Genomic DNA, 19,731 nt, shown 5'->3' with positions numbered 1-19,731 from the left:
GAAAGGAATATTTGTTTATGGCAGAAAATGTACAAAGTATGCCTTATTTTCAGGTACTTTAAAACGTCAAACACTGACAATAAATGTCCAGGTTTGTGAATCTGAATGTAACTGAGCCAAAAAAAAACAAAAAACTTTACCATTAGAGCAAGAAAGAGCATCTGATAAGTGGGGAAAACTGTGGTTGAGCTAAAATCACAAAGAAATTCAGTGCTTTCAGTTAAATGGAAACTATTGCACTGTTACTGAAAGCACTACAAAATGAAGGGATTTTTTTACATTTCAAGAGTAGTAGAATTTACATGATATTAGTGTTTATGCTGCTAATGAGTTCCGTTGCTTTGCTGTAGTAAAAGTTTCCTCATAAATAAATCTGACTGAACCAAACATGAACACCTCTTAACGTTTAAGCAAAATTTGAGACCAAATATGCAAAACCATTTATGCAAAACAGCTAAATGAACAAAACTCTAGAAATTCAATTTCATTATAGATCAATGGTATCAATATAAACAATGAACAAAAAATACAGCCAGTTTCCCAGCAGTGTCAGAGATGAGACTGCTTTAAATTGCACTTTTAGTTTCCTCTTATACTGTATTTATATTTAAACTCAAACTTAGTTTAGGTTTTCCTTTTTATATATTTATGCTCTTCTTATTTTTTATGCTGTCCTTTTGTTACTTTTTAAGCTATTTTATCTTTGCAACAAGCATTATTTAATGTTGTTTACAGTATTTTTTTATTTATTGGTGAAGGTTCTCTCTAACCAAGAAAAAGGTGATCCATTAAAATCCTCGTGGATTTAAATGACTTGAAGCTGGTCTGCTTCTTATCCGAGAAGCTTTCTTAATTCAAACTGAAAAGTGTGGAGTTCCAAGTTTTTCAGCTGATAAACTGACCTTCGGTAGGGAGAGTGATTTGCATGTGAGTTAAAGTTCTCTGTTCAGTTTGAAACCAGGACCCTTAAAACATCTTTTAAAAAAATAAATAAAACTAAGAGTCCAGTTGCCTTCTTTTAAACCTACTAGGAGTTTTTTGTTGGATTTTTTGCTTATTGGAAAACATCAATTTTACTTCCTAACCTGAACTGGCTGATGTCACTGTGAACAAGACCTCATTATCAGTATTTTTAAAACAGTCATTTTAACAAAGTCCTAAAAAAACAATCACTCAGTTTGGATCACCAGTTGGTTTATTATCTGTTAAAATACTAATGATGCTCTTTCTTGCTCCATAACTACCTCAAGTTAGTTTAAACATAATTAAATCACTAAAACTCAGGCATTAGGTTTTATTTTTGTTCTCCATTAGCTGTAAAATAACGACAACCACACTGCACAGTGGTAATCCAGGTACTTGACTGTGATTTAAAGGATGCATTCAGCTGGAAAAAGGGCCAAATGTGACCAGGTGCATCAAAGCTATGCAAAGTTTAAACTGTGGTGCTATTTTCCATCTTTGTGCCATAAAATTGAACATATCTGTATGTCTGTATTTTTGTTCTATGACCTTTTTTATGGTTTATCAGTATGTAAAACCATGAAATTTAGAAAAACACCTCAGCTAAGCACACCGTTTTACCTCTGAACTTCAAATCATTTCCAAGTATTTGCCTCCAAATTAAGTATTTTTAAATGCTATTCTTGTCGCACCCTCCAAATTCAAATGCATTTCAATGTTGTCCTTACAGACTTGTAAACTGCCTTTAAAATTGTGGAGAAAAACTTTTGGAGTTGTTTACTCATGCTGTTGCTGTTCTGTTTTCTGACTCAAAGTGAAACAATAAAAACAGTTTATAACCTTTGAATCACTTAATGAGCATTCTGATAATTATTTTATTTGATAATAACACAATACATAAAATGCAGCATACTCAATAACAACATGAGAATTGAGTCATCACCACTGAAGTCACTGTTTAGATTAACTTTAACTTTAGATCAACTCACTTAGTGGTGGGAATTACTGCATTTGTAAATGACTTTTTTATTAAAGTTCGCAATTATTTAAGCATGATGTCTGTTAAAATTTAAGCTTAATTAAAATTAAAAAGGTAAAAACAGATAAAATAATGATTAAAAACACATGTTCTTTGCTCCTTTTAAGCCTAACTGGATTCTCGGAGTAGATTATCAATTCATATTTCACATTAAAACTGCATAAATCTGTATATTCTGCCACCCAAATGGTACTGTAATGTTCTAAAATATATTTTTTAAAATCACAAGGTGAATATAATTGTTTCAGAAAGTTAACATTTCTGTCAAAGACTAAAAGATTTACACTTTAACTGGTTTAAACATCAGCTTGATCTGATGTTGGTAAAGACTTACTGATCTGGTTACTTCAAGGATTTGTCACCAAAACAAATAAAGAAACACATATTAGTCATAAAAATTTCAGAGCTGACACTGTTCAAAAGAAAAATCAGACAGTTTATCAGAAACAAATACAGTACATGTACTTACATAATATTTACATAGTTGTTTATTCATTCTTTAGGAGGAAAAGGAAAAAAAATATGGTTTTATCAAAATTTAACACATCAAATCTATAATTTTAAACTCAAACTGTAGCAGTGTTCTTTTGCAAAGAACCCTAAACTGATCACCACACTGAACACAAGCTGATCTCAGTTAACAATCAAATTATTGCCTGAATTGCAGAAAACAGGATTTTAATCATTTGAAAGGAGTTACTGTGCAAGTTTACGGCTGGGATAAACTAAGAGGACTCCAGAGAATTTGTTCTTCCATGGAGGTACTTGGTGCTTGTGTTCAGAGTTGGATGTCTGAACTCACAGGTCCTTTCACCAGACCCTGCTCCTTGCGCATCACTGGTGCATGAATACTGCAGTCTCGTGCCTCACAAAACCCCGGCACTCCTGGGATTCCCACCACACCAGGTGGACCCACCAGACCAGGGAAGCCCCGAGGTCCGCGAGAACCCTCCATCCCATTTTTAGCTTCCCCTGGGTGACCTGGCAAACCTGGAAAATGTCACAGAGATTTAGAAAATTAGATCCGTCAACAAAAGCAAATTAGAAACTCTTTGTGTTTACTATGTTACAAAGTGGAATAAAAACACTTTTTAACATCCACAAAAAAAAAACTAAAATCCCAGTAACCAGGGGGAAAAACCCTCCTGGTAATTTATACACAATTAGTTCAGCAGCTTTGCATAAAAATCAGGAAGCAGGAAGAAGATTATGTCACCTCTGAGTCCCTGTGGTCCGTCAGGTCCTGGCAGGCCTGTCCCTGGATCACCTGTGATGCCTTTAGGTCCCTTCTGACCTGTTCACAAAAAAACAAATGGGAAAAAAAAAAACATGGGGCTTTTGAGAAAAGTCCTGACTCAAAGCAGCAAGCAGCAGAACAAAGGCTGTGAATTTATATATGAAGAGAAAATGCTGCTTAATGTGTCCTTAACCAGGCATTCAGCTCAAATATGTGGTCTGTAACATGTGACAGGTGTAGGAGACATCAGGAGCTAGAGCTGTTCGTTTTAGCCAGTTAGTAAATGAATGTAGGAACAATATTTAATGCAATTTCTCAAAAAAAAATCAGCTGCAAAAACAATCCTGATTAAAATGACTAATAAGAGAAATAAAAGAGAAAACTGTTCTGAGTTTATTCATAAACTTGACCTTCTTTGTGAGTTTAATAAGGGAGAAACTGGGGAATCATTAGCCTTCAGGTTTAATATGAACAGAAACATTTACCTCTACCACCCTGAGCTCCTTTCTGTCCTTCTGCCCCTCTGTCACCTTGAACACCCCTGGATCCTTTTTCTCCAGCTTTTCCTGCTTTACCCTGATGGACAGAAACACAGATAATGTTGATTTAGACTTTTTTTTTTATTTCACAGGCACTTCAAGAACTAATATAACTGATATAAGATCAACACTTTTAGCAGTCGATGAGATGCAATATTGAAATCTATCAAACTGATGAGAAAATACTTACAAACATGTTTTACTGTTCTCTGCTTTCATTTACTAATTTAAGAAACATATCTTATGTGCTGCTGGACTGAACTTTGTTGTGGAACAGTGTTGGCAGAAATAAACTACAGTTAAAACCTTAAATACTCTCCACAGTCTGGTCAGGAAATCAAACAAAGATCTGGAGAAATGAGCTGACACTCATTCTATCAGTTTATGTGAACCTGGAGAAAAACCTACAGCTCTGCCTGGTGGTCCTGGTTGTCCTCGGCCTCCTGGAGGTCCAATTAGAGTCCGGTCGTTGATGGGACAGCCCTGGGCACACTTGGCTTGAATTGAGGGGGCGTACTGGGAGAGCTGGGCTCGGACCACATCTTTACAGATCTGCAAGACCTGCTCATCTGTCAGACCAGGACCCTGCAAGACCAAAACCACATGGTTTAGCTTCTCAGCATCACTGATAAAGAAACACCAGTGTTTTTTAGCTTAAATGAAATGTTTTTCAGTGAGTCAGTAAACACATATAAAACCTGCAGCAGGCAGAATAAACAGATTCAACACAGCTGGAAAATATAGAATTTACCACCTGATATAAATGTATAACTGTACCTACAATTCCTTTAATTTATCAACATGCTTGTGTTGTCCATTGACATGCACGAAAACAGAAATACAGAAATAACAGTCTACAGATTTATTTATTATAATCAGAGATCTGTAGCAGTTCCAAGGACATCTGGTCTTTAAGCTCCCCCCTTCATGCTGATCTTACTCACAGATGGACCTTGGACTCCTTTTTGTCCCGCTCGACCTTTAACTCCCAGGTCACCAATTGGACCTCGGTCTCCTCTGGCCCCTGGCATGCCAGGTGGTCCTACGGGGCCCGGACTGCCAGTTCGGCCCACCGTGCCTTTTGGTCCTCGCTTTAAGTAAAAATAAGAAGCGACAGAGAGGTAAGGGAGAATATCTACCATGATTATTCTGCTAATTAATCTCTGTTTTTACTTTACACAGTAAAACTCCAAGCGACTTACACTACAGCACCCATAAATGTTTGTGGTGTGAATGTTTTTTTGGTAATTCACTGTATTTAAAACTAGTAATCAAGATAAAATTGGACATTTAGGATTCAGACCCCAGAATTTATTTTGGGGAGATTTTTGTTGAAACAGAATCTTTAATTTTAATTCATAAAAACTTTAAACAGTAATCACAAATCTACAGCTTATGTTGTAGTTAAACTACAAAATATCTATTTTTTTGGCATGTTTTCAGGCTATATCACAGATTTATAGTAAACTTATTACTGGGTCGGCTTTCTAAATCAGAAACTTTCTAGATCCACTTTGATATGTGTGAATTTCTATGACATAAATATATATTGAATAGAAATGATGTGATCACCTGTCCTTTGTCACCGCGATCAGCCTTGGCTCCCTGATGGTTAAATTGTAAGAAGGAACAAACAAGTCATTTGTAAATCCCCACATTTGTAAAAAAGGGAAATTACAACTGTGTGTACATGAAGCAAAACAACAGGTTTGTCGCCTGATTTGAACTCATAGAATTACCTTTTGTCCTCTGTCTCCTTTAATGCCTTTCCTCCCTGCTGCACCCTAAAAAAAAAAAAACTCTAAGTGTGATGAAATAAAGAAGTTGTGATAAGTCAGAAGTTTCATGAAAACAACAGCTGACTAATTTAAAATAAGACAACACTTTGTAAAAATAAAAAAAAACAGGAAGTAGAAGGGGACTAAAAAAATGTCAACAAATGGCGGGGAATTCCCTTCAGACATTAAGGTCAGTATGGTTTGAATGTCCTTTATGACCCATATATATTATAAGTTCACACATCAAAAGGTTATTTCTCTTTCAAAAGGTGCTGACCCAACACCAAACTTCCTGAGTTCATAAGTATGTTTGACCAAGATATATCTCAAATCTTAAAATGTCTTAAAAATCCTCACCTTCTCACCGTCTGGTCCTGTTTCACCTTTGAACCCCTGAATGACAAACATTAGTCAAACTTACTCTACAAACACAAACATATATTAAAGACATACACACTTTCAGAACAATAAACTTGTCAGTAAAGTTATATACAGCACATATATATGTTCTAAACCTGTATATACTTTTCTGCATTATTGATGCCTTTCCAGATGTGGTGATTGTGTTGTAGACGGTTTGGAGTTGTGTGTACTCACTATCTGGCCCTGGAGGCCCTTTGGTCCTGGTTTTCCAGGCATGCCAGCATCTCCAGGCCCTCCTTGACCTCCCTGTTCAATAACAAAACAAAAAGACCAACAAATTTGTGTTGTTTATATAACTTTTAGCACTAGCCTTTTCAATTTCTTCTCTTGTGTTTTATAAACTTTTAAGATACTACCTGATGTGAATGTGCTTTAATTAACTTAAAATAGAAATATTGCAAATTATTCAATGTGATATTTCAGAAAATTATGACAAAACAAACAAGATCAACTTTACTTTACTACAAAGAAAAAAGTAAAAACACTGAAAAGTCTACTCTGTACTCTACTCTGTTTTATTAGAGCAAACAAAGTGAGAAGATTTGGTTTTTGAGGATGATCTTAAACTTTATTAAAGTGAAGTTAATGGACAGTGTCAGACAAGCTGCTTTTGACAAGACAAGTTAAAAGAAGAAGTGAATAATTTAGAGAGTTATTCATACCAAATGGTGCCAGTTCCAACAGTAAAGCAGAAAGTTTAAGTGGGGATTTTTTTAAGTGGTCTGACATTTTTACTGAAACAGTTTCGAAAACAGGAAGTGCCTCTTGGACTTTTCAAGAATAAAACAAGTCTGAGAAAAGAAAACAAAACAAAGAACAGCCCTTCTGTAAAATCCTGCAAATTTCTTGTGGTGCACCACAAGTATCTATAATAGGCCCAGTTTAATTCTTTATTATGGTCTTCCTTGGACTCCCTTCAGTTTCCACATCTCTCTGTCTTGACTTTGTCAAATTCTGGATGGACAAAACTTAAATACTAATAAAGCTGAGGCCCTAACTTTTGACCTCTCAGACCCACAGCAAACAGAAAAGAAAATGATTGTGTTTTTGTCCTAAAAGTCCAACAGATCTACATGTCTGATCTTCTTATTTTCACAATATAATGTTTCTCCTGAATGGTCTTTGTGAATCCCTGATCAGGGGACAGTGTGAACAAATAAGAGTTTAACTTATAGTGCAGATGTGTGATTCAGGTATCTGTTTTTTTCTAAAAAAGTTTTATCTCAATTTTTTTTTTTTACAAAAACAAACTCGACTGCAGACACACACCAGCAGTTTTACAGTTAAAAGATGTTTGTCTGACATTGTGTGACTAAGCTGGGGCTTTTCTTCAGAAATAACATACATGAGGAACACAATCAAAACCTTTATTGTCTTTCTTCGAGACATACGAGAAGTTCTGAGGAAGTAGGGAGATTTTTTCTGTCTGAACTTGTTTCTTTCCTTAGTTTACTGCTAGTAAACTTAGTAAACTGCTGCTCTCAGTTATCTGATGTTGACTCACCACTCTGCCCACTCTGCCTCGAGGCCCTCTTACACCACGATCACCTTTGCTACCCTGGAATGAAAATACATTTATAAACAAGTGAAAGGAGGAGCATGTCTGAAACTACATGCAAGTTTATAATATTTTACACTACATTTGTTTTCTTTAAAAGTAAAAGAACTATGAACTTATGCTGGTTTTGTTTGTTTATTTGGAGAAGAAACTTCTTGAAATCCTGTAAGGAAATGCTGGGTCTCACACTTGTTAAGACTTTTATAAAGAAAACAAATCTAGGGGTGTTATGGTTATGATGTTATGCTGCTTGATGATGGAGAGCGTTCCAATGAAAACGGTTGTGGGTGATGGCGCTTTTCCAATTGCTTCTAAAAAAAACACTGACTTTTAAATTTCCCAGTTTAGTCACAGTAAAACAAATCTGGAGGGATTTCCCTGAAGGAAACATTTACCTTTAGAGTCTTATAATCTATAATCTATAAGCTTTGAAGAATTCATCAGATAAATTCAGCGTTTTGAACCAGTTTCAGTGTAGATTCTGGAGCTGCTGCTTTGAAGCATTTTCGTTCCAACCTGCAGCCCTGAAGATGAGGCTAATATTTATCGCTGCATTTAATATTTAAATGATGGCATTAATGAATCATTCAAGGCCTTGTCATGATTCTGTGATAAAGATGGTAACAGAGGAAGGTTTATGTGAGTTTAGAACAAGTAATTGTTGCTGAGATACGAGCCAAAAAAGGTGAAATACTGAGCAAACCATTCAACTTATTTACCTTAACACCAAATGGTCCAGGCTCTCCTATCACCCCCGGGACTCCTATTGGACCCTATGAAGGCAAAAAGCCAAAAAAAGGCAGTTTTTACATAAAAACAGTTTACTGGATGGTTCATATTAGTTTGTGACCCTGAATTTATCCACTTACGTCCTCTCCAGGTTCACCATCACTGCCTGGAAGGCCTTCTTGACCTTTAGTGCCCTGAGAGACAAAAAACAACAAACAAACAAACACACATTACAAGAATAAATATATTCAATAAGCACTATAGAAGTGGAAAAAACTACTTACTACAAAAAGATCATATTTAATCATGATTAATATGTCAAATTCTGTCGAGCAAAGATCTCAGGGGAAGTTTTCTCATCATTTACTAAAACTGCCAGATGTTCTGAAAGTGGTTGTCAAACAGGATTTATCTTTTTGATTTTCCAACAAACAACAACAACTTTAAAACAAAGCTACGATTAGATCATTATGATAATTATTCCATCGGTCTTTGATTCTACGCGTAAAGCAAAGGGCAGAGCAGTTAAACAGTTTAACTCTTTGGCTGGGATAGAAAAACACTTTGTCAATCCTGTACTTTAACTCATCATCATTTAAAAGTATTTTGTGAAAACTGAGGTTTATCACGGCTGTGGCTCAGGAGGTAAAGCTGAAATCAAATCCCTGGCAATCCCAGCTTTTACTCTGAAGCATCGAACCTTGTTGTCTTCAGTGTTTCATCAGTGAAAGAATGTGTGTGGGACTAAAAAAGCACAGCATATATTTCATATTATTAGGTGTAGGATCTGCAGTCCAATCTAATCTATGTGTTGGAGTCAGGCAAATTAAACAGGTTATTGATGTAATTCTGTGCTAATTAAAGCTCCATAATAACAAAAGCAAAAGCACCTTTACCTCAACATACTTCTACTTTTACTTTCATTTGCATTTGTTTCCTGTACTTTATTTGGTTTTAGTTTACTAAAACAACATTTATCTTTGCATGGCTGCAGTTTTAGTTTCTGTTTCAGGGTTTTTGGTTAAATACAAAGAATATTCCCAAATGTTCCCAAAACAAACCGATGCACAAAACTCTGCATTTATGGAAATGAAACAAAAACACAAACATCTTATTTGTAGACAACTCTGTGCATGTGATTATGTTGCCTCAGTGTTTGTCACTTCTAATGACTGTACAAAGATTAAATGAGAGAAATTTCAGGGACTGTCTGTGATTCACTGCAGACAGTGTGATTATAACTTAGACATAGCTGTCATATTTTAACTTTCAGATTGACATACTTTCTTTTACTATGAGCACATCACACTATATTTACAAGTAAAAGCAAAACTACATTAAAAAAATCTTTGAGCAATTGTTGTACTCTTGATATTTGAAATAAAAAAAGCAGGGGCAGCCCTGACTTGTCATTCATACGATTGATAAGAAAGAAGATTTTAAGAATATTTTGTTTGTTTGTTTGTTTGTTTTTAGTCTTCATGGGGGAATTATGCTCTGACTAACACACGCTTTGTGTTTACTATCACAGAAAACAAAAACAAAACAAGGTTTCACTTTCTCAATTTCACAGGAGGGAAATGAACTCTGACCTTGTGCTTCTTGATCAACATGTGACTTTTTGACTAAATATGCTTGTTTTCTGAAAACTGTTATAACCTAAAGGTTAGTTTTTGTGAAATGTCAGTGTAACATTAAAATGTCCATTTGTGACTTTTAAGACAATCTACAGACAGAAACGTGTTGTTAAATTCCTAATTTATTTCAGATGATTGCACTATAGTAAGACTCATTCACATAAACTTTAAATAACCAATTTATATCTGATATATTGAACCACAGTTACTACATTACCTGTTCTGAAATAGCTCATCAGATTAAACACTGGCTCTATCCCTGCTGGGAGGGTGACAGTGGGCTACAATGTTAATAACATGTTGATATGTTCATCCACTTTTCCATTTTCCTTTCAGATTTTATCTTGTGAGGTTGGGGTTTACAGTTATTATCGTTTAATTTTCCTGATATATCTGATAATGTTTCAGTGATGTGAAAACAACTTATGTTATCACAGCCTTCTAAAATGTAAAGTAAATAAGAAATGTTGTTGATAGTTTGTGTACAATATGAGAAGATCACCAAAAATAGTGGGATAATATTTCATCTTAATAATTTAGCAAACTATCAATGACTTTTCTACTTCCTGCCTGTAGTTAACAGCTGTTAACTACAGGCAGGGAAGCAAAAGCAAAACTCTCTAAAGTGAGACAGACAAGTGTCTGGAAAATACCATGCACATCCACACACATCATGTCTGACCCAGATGGATGTGGTTTTATCTGGTAAACAACCTCACAGAAATATCAGCAGAGAGCCAAATTAAAAAACAAGAGTTGAAATGTCTGCGTGTTTGTACTTTTGGTCCATTTGGTCCAACAGCTCCTGGTTGTCCTGGATAACCCTGAGAGAAAATGACAGAAATCAATTATAAAAACTATTTTAAAAATAATACAAAAGTGGGAACATTTTAAAAGCTGGATTTCTGCTGAGAGAAACAAAATAATAACTAAAAATGGACAAACTTTAAAGACTAGTAGAACTTGACGCTTCACCGAGCAGAGATGACAGAAAATAACCAAACTTGTGAGTAAAAGCAAACAAACACAAATGTTGAGAGAGTCCAACTTAAAATACATCATCCTTGTGGTGTTGTTTGAAAGTTTGGAAACATTTTAAAGTGAAAGAAGTTTAATCTCACAGAGTAGCCTCGTTCACCAACGTCTCCTGGAAACCCTGGTGCTCCGGTCTGACCCTGTGAGAGGAAATAAACCAAACAATGTTTAATGTCTTAAAACACAGCAGAACAAAACAAATAAAACAAGAAATGTGAATCTTTATTGTACTGAGAATTTTAAATAATTTTACCCATAAACTTTGCACAAATCTGAAAGTTGTTAGCCTCAGTTTGTAATTGCATCATTCAGCTGAATGTCTGAGGAAATGTACAGGATATTATGCATTCCAGAGCTTTAAGTTTGAGCTCGTTACCTTTGGTCCATCTTTTCCTCGAAGACCCTGCTTGCCTTGGTCACCATGAGACCCCTGAACAACAATCACGAGTGAAGAAACTAATTATTTAAAAAAAACCTAACAAGGTTATTTACCATATTAAAAATATATGGAATTACGAATAGAATTCAAACATCAGATGACAGGTGATCAGTTAATATTTATTTATTTTAATAAACAATATGTATCCTTCTTTGCTAATGGTTTATTTTTACATGACTATTAAATTCATTGAGTGCTTATGCTTTTTTTATATGTATGCATGCATCCATGCTGAGGCCAAAAACAAAGAAAAACCTGTGTTACCTTGATACCTCTACCTCCTTTTGATCCTGGGGAACCTGGGTCACCACTAGGCCCCTGAAATAAATTGAAATAAATAAATTGGCTGTCAGCTGCTACCACACCAAACTGTACCTCAGTATCTGTAAAAACTGACGGAGTCACAGACATTTTTGGTGGCTGCAGAAACAGTGGCCTCTGCTGGTCATCGAAAATGAAAGTAAATTTAAAGACATGAAGTAAAAAGCCTTTTAAAAGAAATGTCTGACTGGAGGTGAGCCCTAATTGAAGGGTTAGGTTGATTTAACAGTTACAACAGTTGCTGGGTGGTAAACTCCCAAATTCCCCCCCAGGCTCTTTTTAAGCGCCACCCGGTTGGTGGCGTCCTGAGAGCAGCAACAACAGAGCAGCTGGTGGAGAGAGATCTCGGTGGTTTCCAGAACATGTAAACAATCAGGTTGCCTCAGAGGATGGCAGGTGTTTTTATTTGAACTCAAAACTGTTTGTGTGTTTAAGTTCAATAAGGCATTTCAGATTACTTATGAGAAATTTGAACTTTCTACCACAACCAGGCCGACAGGAAGTTGTTGTTCCTTACAGTCTCACCAGGAGCGCCGACTCCTCCGCGAGGGCCCTCCATACCGACGTCCCCCTGTCGACAGGCGGAAACACCGGATTAATTTAACATTACATTACATGGTAAACTACGCTGCACAGAGTGTCTGCCATCACGATCTCACACCCTCAAGCCGCGATGCCAGGTCACCCTTCATGCACTGACCCTTACAGCTCTGTTACCAACCTGCTTGGTGGCTTAGAGCAGTGGTTCCCAACCCTGGTCCTTGACGAACTCTATCCTGCATGTTCTCATTGTTTCCCTGCTTTTCAGAATGTAATCAATGTCTGCAGAAGCTTGTTAATCACCCAGTGTCAAAGCAGGGAAAAGAGCTAAAACATGCAGGATAATGTTCCTCAAAGTCCAGGGTTGGGAATCACTGGCTTAGAGGTGTAACAACAGTGGGTTGACTTTAACCCCCCATGCTGCCTTGGTCCTTTTAATAAATCACACCAAGACAGCAAGAAGGTGTCTCAGTCCCAGCTGAAGTGTTTGAAGACAGGGACTGTTGTCTTTGGACCACATCGTCTTATCATTTAATCAGTTTGGACGATATTAATTTGGCTTTCAGTACCACCTCAAAGTTACTTTATACACAAAAATATCCTTTAGTTTGCACCTCAGGCTTTTTTCATCTGCACAATGTTGCTAAAATCAGGGACATTTTATATGTGACTACATTTTCATGGCTTAAAATGAGCTAAAATAAGCCACCCCTTATTCAGCTATGATGGGTTGATTCAGCTATGAGTTGTTACAGGTATGTTAGTGTATGTTCACCTTCAGACCGAGTTCTCCACGCTCGCCTGGGTTCCCTTGAAGTCCAGGATCTCCCTGACGAAAAAAAAATATATATATTTTTTTTTCATATATAGCTCAGGTAGTGATTTGAGAGACACTGTAATAGGAGTATTTTCACAGTTAATGTTGAAATTACACAGTGTGTTCATATTAACTGAAAATCTAGGTGACAGATTTTAACTTTGCGAGTTCTGGATTGGTGAAGTTACCATCCCTCCAGAGAAACCAGAAGCTCCTTCATCTCCTTCGGGTCCGACGTCTCCCTGCAAACACAATCCAAACTCAAAGTGATTCACAGTAATCAACAAGCAGAACAGCTACTGTGCGTAATCTGGCAGTACGTGTTTCAAATATACTACATCTCAGATATCCTCTAATACAAATATTAGAAAATGAATGAATCATGCTATTTAAAACAGTTGTTGAAACACTTTCAAATGTCTCTAATTAACACGTAAGAAAAAGCAAAATACTGATTCTTAAGGAAATAATAAGGCCTTTTTCAAGCTAAAATAAAATGTTTATTTTCATTCATTCTCATGCTCTTTGCTTTCACTTTTACTTAGTTTACAGCAGCTATAATTAGGTAATGACTTTTTATCTTTTCTACTTTTACTTTCAGTTAATGTTTACTATAATAAAGTCAGTTACTGGACTGGGTATGGGAGGTAAACTTTATCAACATAGGTTGTAATGCATGATGCAATTATTGCATCTGCTGTCACTCGATCTACTCACCGCTGGTCCAGTGTCTCCTCCTCTTCCCTGAACTCCTTTGGTTCCTTTATAACCCTAGAATGCCCATCATGTGTTTATTAGATTAATACAAAAGAAAACATGCAAATGCTGTCATTAACAAACATGTAGCTGGTGAGTTTAGACTTTCACCTCCCTGCCTTGAATCCCTGGCAGACCAGTTTGACCCTGCAGGCCTCTCGATCCCTGACAGGCAGACAAAAAGAATCAGAGGAACTGCAGATCAGATGAAACTTCTGCTATCACACACACACATGTTGAAGTGTTGAAATGTTCTAAAAATGTCCTGAACATTTGTGAGAACCTAAATGTTCACATATAAAAATTAAAATTTAGATAAGCACAGGCGTCTAAGAAAACAGTTTAGGATCATATTAATATATATTATATGAGCTTGTGCACTGAAATCTAGTAAAGTTCTAATAGTATGCAAATGCATCATATGAGTAAAGTACTTCAGGGAGTACAACATGTGTATTTCTTACTATAGATGAAAAATGCTGATGTGTTGTTTCTCATTAGTGAACAATCAATGTAAACAGTAAATACAACAACTCATTAGAAATAAGTGCAGCAAAAAAAATGAACAAACATTTTAATGTTTTTCAACCTTTTTTTAACTTGTAAAATCAGTGGCACATCTTTATTGTTGGCCTTTATTTGTTTTCATTCAGAAAATATTAAAATAAATTTGTAAGGAAGGAGATGTTCAGTGGAATCAATAAACAACATCATTTTACAGTTTAAAGGTTTCGTTAAATGGTTGATAAATGTCTTGTCAAATTATTTCCAACAGCTTTGAGTTCACTTGTTTCTCAGGACAACAATGCACCTTTATCTTGACAAACAGTTTGATGTTTACACGAGAAAGTGCAGATCTTCATGTGTCTCTTTGTTTTAGTTAGCAGGCTGCAGTTTAAAATAAAGAGACTAAAATGATGAACTGGTACCTTTGGTCCTGCAAAACCAGCAAAACCGGGCTCTCCAGGTTCGCAGTCACACTCTGTTGGTCCTTCTGCTCCGAGTGCTGCGTCCCCTCCAGACTCCTCTGATGAATCAGTATCTGGACCTGCTGGGAACTTAAACGGCACCTGAAACATGACATGGTTGATTGGTTTTGTTTTTATTTGACAACAGGAGTTTATAACTCAGTATAACTCTGTATTTATTTTTTGGAACAAATTTGTTTCCTAATTCTTCTTTTCTGTATCTAATGCGTACATCACATACTGTATAATTGTTCCTGTTTACTTCCAGTATCTTTAAGGAACTGAAGTTCTCCATGAGCTTTGAGCCCCAGATATGCCAAGATGCTATAAGCAACAAATTTATGATGCAGTTCCTTGCTGGCTGAACCAGTTGCATACATATCACACATTTGCATTCATATACTACAGTACCAACCACTGATAAATACAGACTAAATACCTTCTGTGTAGCATGTACTGCAAAACCACACCTAATTTTTTACTTAAAGATAACTTACTGTTTATAAACAGGTCTGTTGGTGTCGTATCGATACCTTGATTCCATTCAAAAGGTTGGATGTTGTGGTTAAGTTTACTTAAAATAAGATATTATAACTATTAAAGGCAGAGATTTAATAAAGTTTCCTGTCTGGTATTTCAACACTGTTTTTGGCGACTCCTAGTGACAACTTAAAGATGGTCCTTTCAAAATAAAATACAGGCATTAGAAACCACAATCTCACCACAAGGTTAAATCAGCAGCTCACGTGGAGCTTTTAGTCACGTCATCCTACAGAGTTGATCTACTTGTGAGACTTTCAGAAGCTCTGTGTTCTTTATTTAATACTTGTTTTGCAAAGTGGCAAATTTAAATAATATATGTTTTATTGATTTAAATTTAATTCTTTTCAGAGATGAGCTACCCACCTGCATGGTCTCGGTGTCCTCCTTCGCGTAGTGGGACTCAGTGATGGTCTCGAAGGGAAAGATGTCCTCGGTTATCATGGTTACTCTGGGGGGGTCATATCCCTCCTCCTCTGGTCGCTGGTCTTCATCATAGTAATGAGTCGGCTCAGGCTGATACTCTGAGAGAACAAGATAAAGCTTTAAACTTTATTTTTACAAATGATGGTCCTAGTTTTCTGTGAAAACATCTGTCAACTGTCAGTTTGCATTCTGGTAGAGGTTATAATTGCTCTTAATCAAGAATAGTGACGAATACTGGTCTCACCAGGTTGACGAGAGCCTATGTTGTTATAGTGGTCAACTGCAGACGACTCTTCATAAACACGTTTTTCACCTACAAAGATGTGCAGATAAATATGGGATTTTTGTCCAATTTCACAATTAAAATGATGCAAAAGCAGATTGTTGCTTTGGGGCAATGATTCTGAATTAAGTAAGTCCTCTGGGATTAGGAAACATACTTATAAAAACATCAGAAAATACATCTAGGAAAAGTAATACAAGTTGTTTGTGTTGACACAAATATGTTCAGATAAAAGCTTAAACAAAGCTGATCCATTTAAATTGTAATAACACAGCCCATAATTTGCCAGTACACCTTAAATTAGAAAATATATTCAAAGTTTTTACACAAGGTCATTCTAAAGCTATTACTGCCTTTATGTTTTTCCAAAGAAATCAAACTGAGTCAGAAAAAAATTGGATCTGAGCATCCTCTGACCTGAGTGGTATCCAGAATATTCCTCCTGGCAGAGAGAAGAGATGAAGCACAACACAAACACAAAGAGTCCTGAGAGGAAGGAACCCTGCTGAAAACACATGAACACCAGACACGCTCGTGAAAAGATGGAGAAAAAAACTTCCCAGATAAATTAAGAAATGATTCGTCAGCAGCAGTGCCTGTTTACAGATGGCAGAAGGCCAGTTACCACCAGGCTGTTCTCTGTACTACAGCAGGTTCGGTGGACTTCTACAAAGTATTTGGACACGGGAGAAATTTTCTTGTAACTTTTAGTAGTCCTTCATAGATGGTGGAGCAGTTGGGAACCACATACTCTTCCATTTTACAAACAGCACCATCACAAATCCTCCTAAAACAGCTATTTAGTTGTCTAAGGGCTTCATTTACAGTTGTTTCAGTCGGGGGGATAAACTAACATCTGGGCTTAACTGGTCCTTGAACAGCTTCAAAATGGTGTGGCAGTCATTCATGGACAGATGATAGCCACTGACAAGATGGCAGCCAATCCCAAGAAAGAGTACATACATTTACAATAGAAATATTTGGTTCTTTTATTCATTATAATGTATTGCTTGGAGTGGTGAAATGCTGTGCAGTGACCCCTGATGTTGTGAAAAAAGCAGCTTCAGGTGAAAAGAGATGGTCATGTTTGGGCATTATTCGCTTTTTACTTCTTTTAATACTTTATTCCAGATCACTGATATGAATGTTCCAAGATTCAAGTTTGAACATGTCAAGTGGCATGATAAAGGATATAAACGGCACAGAAATTATGAAATCATTTTTTCCAGTAAAGTCTGATTCCAACCAGTCTTATTATCATGACTGATTAAACTACATCTCAGCTTAGACTGCTTAGGTCAGTTTTTGGTGCTGATTGTTTATGTTGTGACAGAGTTTGAACTGTTTCAGGGCTGAAATAAAGTCTCAAGAGGTCAAACAGTAAATAGGTATGCCTCAAGTTCAGTTTGTGTTCAGGGAATCTTGGTAGCAGAAAGATATTAGCCTGGAGATGAGACTCTCTCTGTGTTTAGGTGAGAATTCGGCAGACTGAGGTTTCTTTGTCAGGAGATCTTCTCAGACTCATCTGACATTCCTGAAGCTGAACATCAACCAAGGAAAAACCTGCGAGTTTAACCAGACAAACTGTATACAAAGTCAACAAACTGAGGGTTGGTGAGGAGAAAACCTCAACCACAAAACAGTTTTCTGCTTTAAATCTTAGAACTTCTAGGAAAACCTTCAGGAAATGCACTGAAAAACATGCATGTTCTAAAAGCACAATTATTTTAACCATCACACATTTAAATAAACCATCTGTATCTCTGCTATTATTATTTCTTGCTTTATGTAAAAGTTAATATTCAGACATTTTGGAAACACTTGCAGTGGGTGGAGTTAGAACCAAAGATCCTGAACTGTAGGACCTCTGGGACCCTGAGGTGAGAATTATCCACCACTCATAATTTACTTGTTTAAATTGGGTTGTTTTAGAAAGAGAAAATGTCTTTGTTATGCTACAGTATAAAAAGACAAAGATTAAGATGCAAAAAGCTTAAAAGCAACATGAATAAAACTCTGGTTTCCTAAAATTAAAAAAAGAATGTAAATTCTTCTTTGAAATGTTATTTATGACTGATTAATAAATATTTCCCAGTTTACCTACAATAAGGAAAATGAAGCACATTTAGTAAAAAGATTTCTTAAACACCCTATAAAACCATAAAACATCAAATAGAAATAAGGAAACCTGGAACCTGGAAAACATATGAACTATTAAATTATAGGGCTTTGCTCATCTTATTGCTGATTTTAATCAGGCTGCTTCAACATGTCATAAAAAAATAACACCTTAAGTTAGAAAAAATAAAGTTTTTGGTAAGATGCCTACTGACATCCTGAAGCACTCTTTAGGTACAGGGCTTTTAATTAAAACTAAATAATTATTTCTGCCAACAGCACCTCCTGCTAATACGTTGTTTTTTGTTGTTCAGGTTAGTTTTTGTAAGGAGTCATTGAAGTTAATAGAAATGTAAACTTTTAATATTGATCCACCTAAAACAAAAAACAGTTCTGGCTGTTCTAAAGTTATATATCTATTGTATTACCTAACTTAAATCCAGATAATTCAGTAAAGCATTTTGTTTGACCCTTTGTGTTCTCCGTTAACAGCAGCAGAACCACTCAGACCATCTCTCCTCTTACCTTGTCACAGGAAGCTCCCATGGTGCTGAACAGTCTGTCTTCTAAGACCAGAACCAGGTCCAAACAGGACTCTTTCAGGATCAGCTGTCCCAGAGCAGTTCACCCCAGCATTATCTCTGCAGTGGCTCTCCCTGTCCTGTCTGCATCCAGTCTGCCTCTCCAGGATCCGTCAGGCTCCCCGGTACTGACTGGGTCACCTTCTCAACTCGGTGACAAATACCTGCGCCAGAACGCAGCGTTAGCAGAGGACGACCATAGAGACTTCAGCCAGCATGTCACTACATGATTATGCATCTAATCAGGAAAACCAATGTGTCATTTAAATTACAGGGATACAAAAATAACGTAATCTGAAGTACAAATAAGTGGCAACAAAACAAACGGATGAAATTTCATTTTTCTGCATTACCTGAATCACAAATAAATGTTATAATAAAACTGAAACTAAATAGGCAAACAATTCTGCATGAACTCAGGTTTAGCATCAAATTTGTCATTTACAATTTATTGGCTACTTCATTTTATACAGAGATTCATGAGTTACTCTTAAAAGCTCTTTGACAAAAAATAAATAAATCTTTGGGTTTTAGTGCCAGAACAACTATAGACTTTAAAGGTTTTATTACATTAAAATGTTAGAGTAATGTTTATAATATCCTGAAACTAAACAGGCTGCTGTTGTGTAAAGTGAAACCTTTAGATAAAGGCATTTGTTGTTGGCGTCAAACATACAAAATCAAATCAGACATTTGAATGAGTCATAAAGTGCCTCTCACAGAGATCTACTTTCCAAGAATCTGTTAATTACTCAACATATGGCACGTTTACTTACGATATAAAGAAAAAAGTAAATAATTAAGGCAAAAACAGGTGACCTTTTGACCTTGTGGTGTAACTGTGTCACTTGTGAGCAGGGGTGGAAATTAGCACCCGCCACGGGCCAAATGCGGGTAAATATTTGAAGTGGCGGGTGAATTTGATCAACACACACGCCACTGTGGCGGGTTGGCAATTTGAACAGAAAAGGTGTTATTTGTCCTCTTGACATATAGGGGGCAGT

The 19,731-nt window shown here is 36.3% G+C and overlaps 1 protein-coding gene across 2 annotated transcripts; it reads right to left on the bottom strand.

Annotated features, from left to right (window-relative positions):
• Positions 1 to 2,417: 2,417 nt before the first annotated feature.
• Positions 2,418 to 18,859, bottom strand: zgc:113232 (uncharacterized protein LOC541546 homolog). 2 transcript variants are annotated; one of them, XM_017428500.3, is made up of 26 exons: positions 18,672 to 18,859; positions 16,446 to 16,533; positions 15,990 to 16,058; positions 15,686 to 15,843; positions 14,741 to 14,881; positions 13,923 to 13,976; positions 13,773 to 13,826; positions 13,244 to 13,297; positions 13,014 to 13,067; positions 12,216 to 12,269; positions 11,642 to 11,695; positions 11,315 to 11,368; positions 11,025 to 11,078; positions 10,683 to 10,727; positions 8,407 to 8,460; positions 8,257 to 8,310; positions 7,484 to 7,537; positions 6,154 to 6,225; positions 5,914 to 5,949; positions 5,518 to 5,562; positions 5,351 to 5,383; positions 4,723 to 4,869; positions 4,187 to 4,363; positions 3,725 to 3,815; positions 3,219 to 3,296; positions 2,418 to 2,992 (listed from the first exon to the last, which is right to left on the bottom strand). In XM_017428500.3, the coding sequence occupies exons 1-26, from the start codon at positions 18,690 to 18,692 to the stop codon at positions 2,781 to 2,783; spliced, it is 2,007 nt and encodes a 668-aa protein (XP_017283989.1). In that variant the 5' UTR covers positions 18,693 to 18,859; the 3' UTR covers positions 2,418 to 2,780. The 2 variants fall into 2 exon arrangements, with proteins under 2 accessions (XP_017283989.1, XP_017283990.1); XM_017428501.3 differs by having other exon boundaries at positions 16,446 to 16,530.
• Positions 18,860 to 19,731: the final 872 nt, after the last annotated feature.

The sequence above is a fragment of the Kryptolebias marmoratus genome, linkage group LG16, assembly GCF_001649575.2.
Source record: "Kryptolebias marmoratus isolate JLee-2015 linkage group LG16, ASM164957v2, whole genome shotgun sequence".
Classification (NCBI taxonomy): Eukaryota; Metazoa; Chordata; class Actinopteri; order Cyprinodontiformes; family Rivulidae; genus Kryptolebias; species Kryptolebias marmoratus.
Note: the sequence above shows the minus strand (reverse complement) of the source record. Positions and strands in the feature narration are given on the sequence as shown.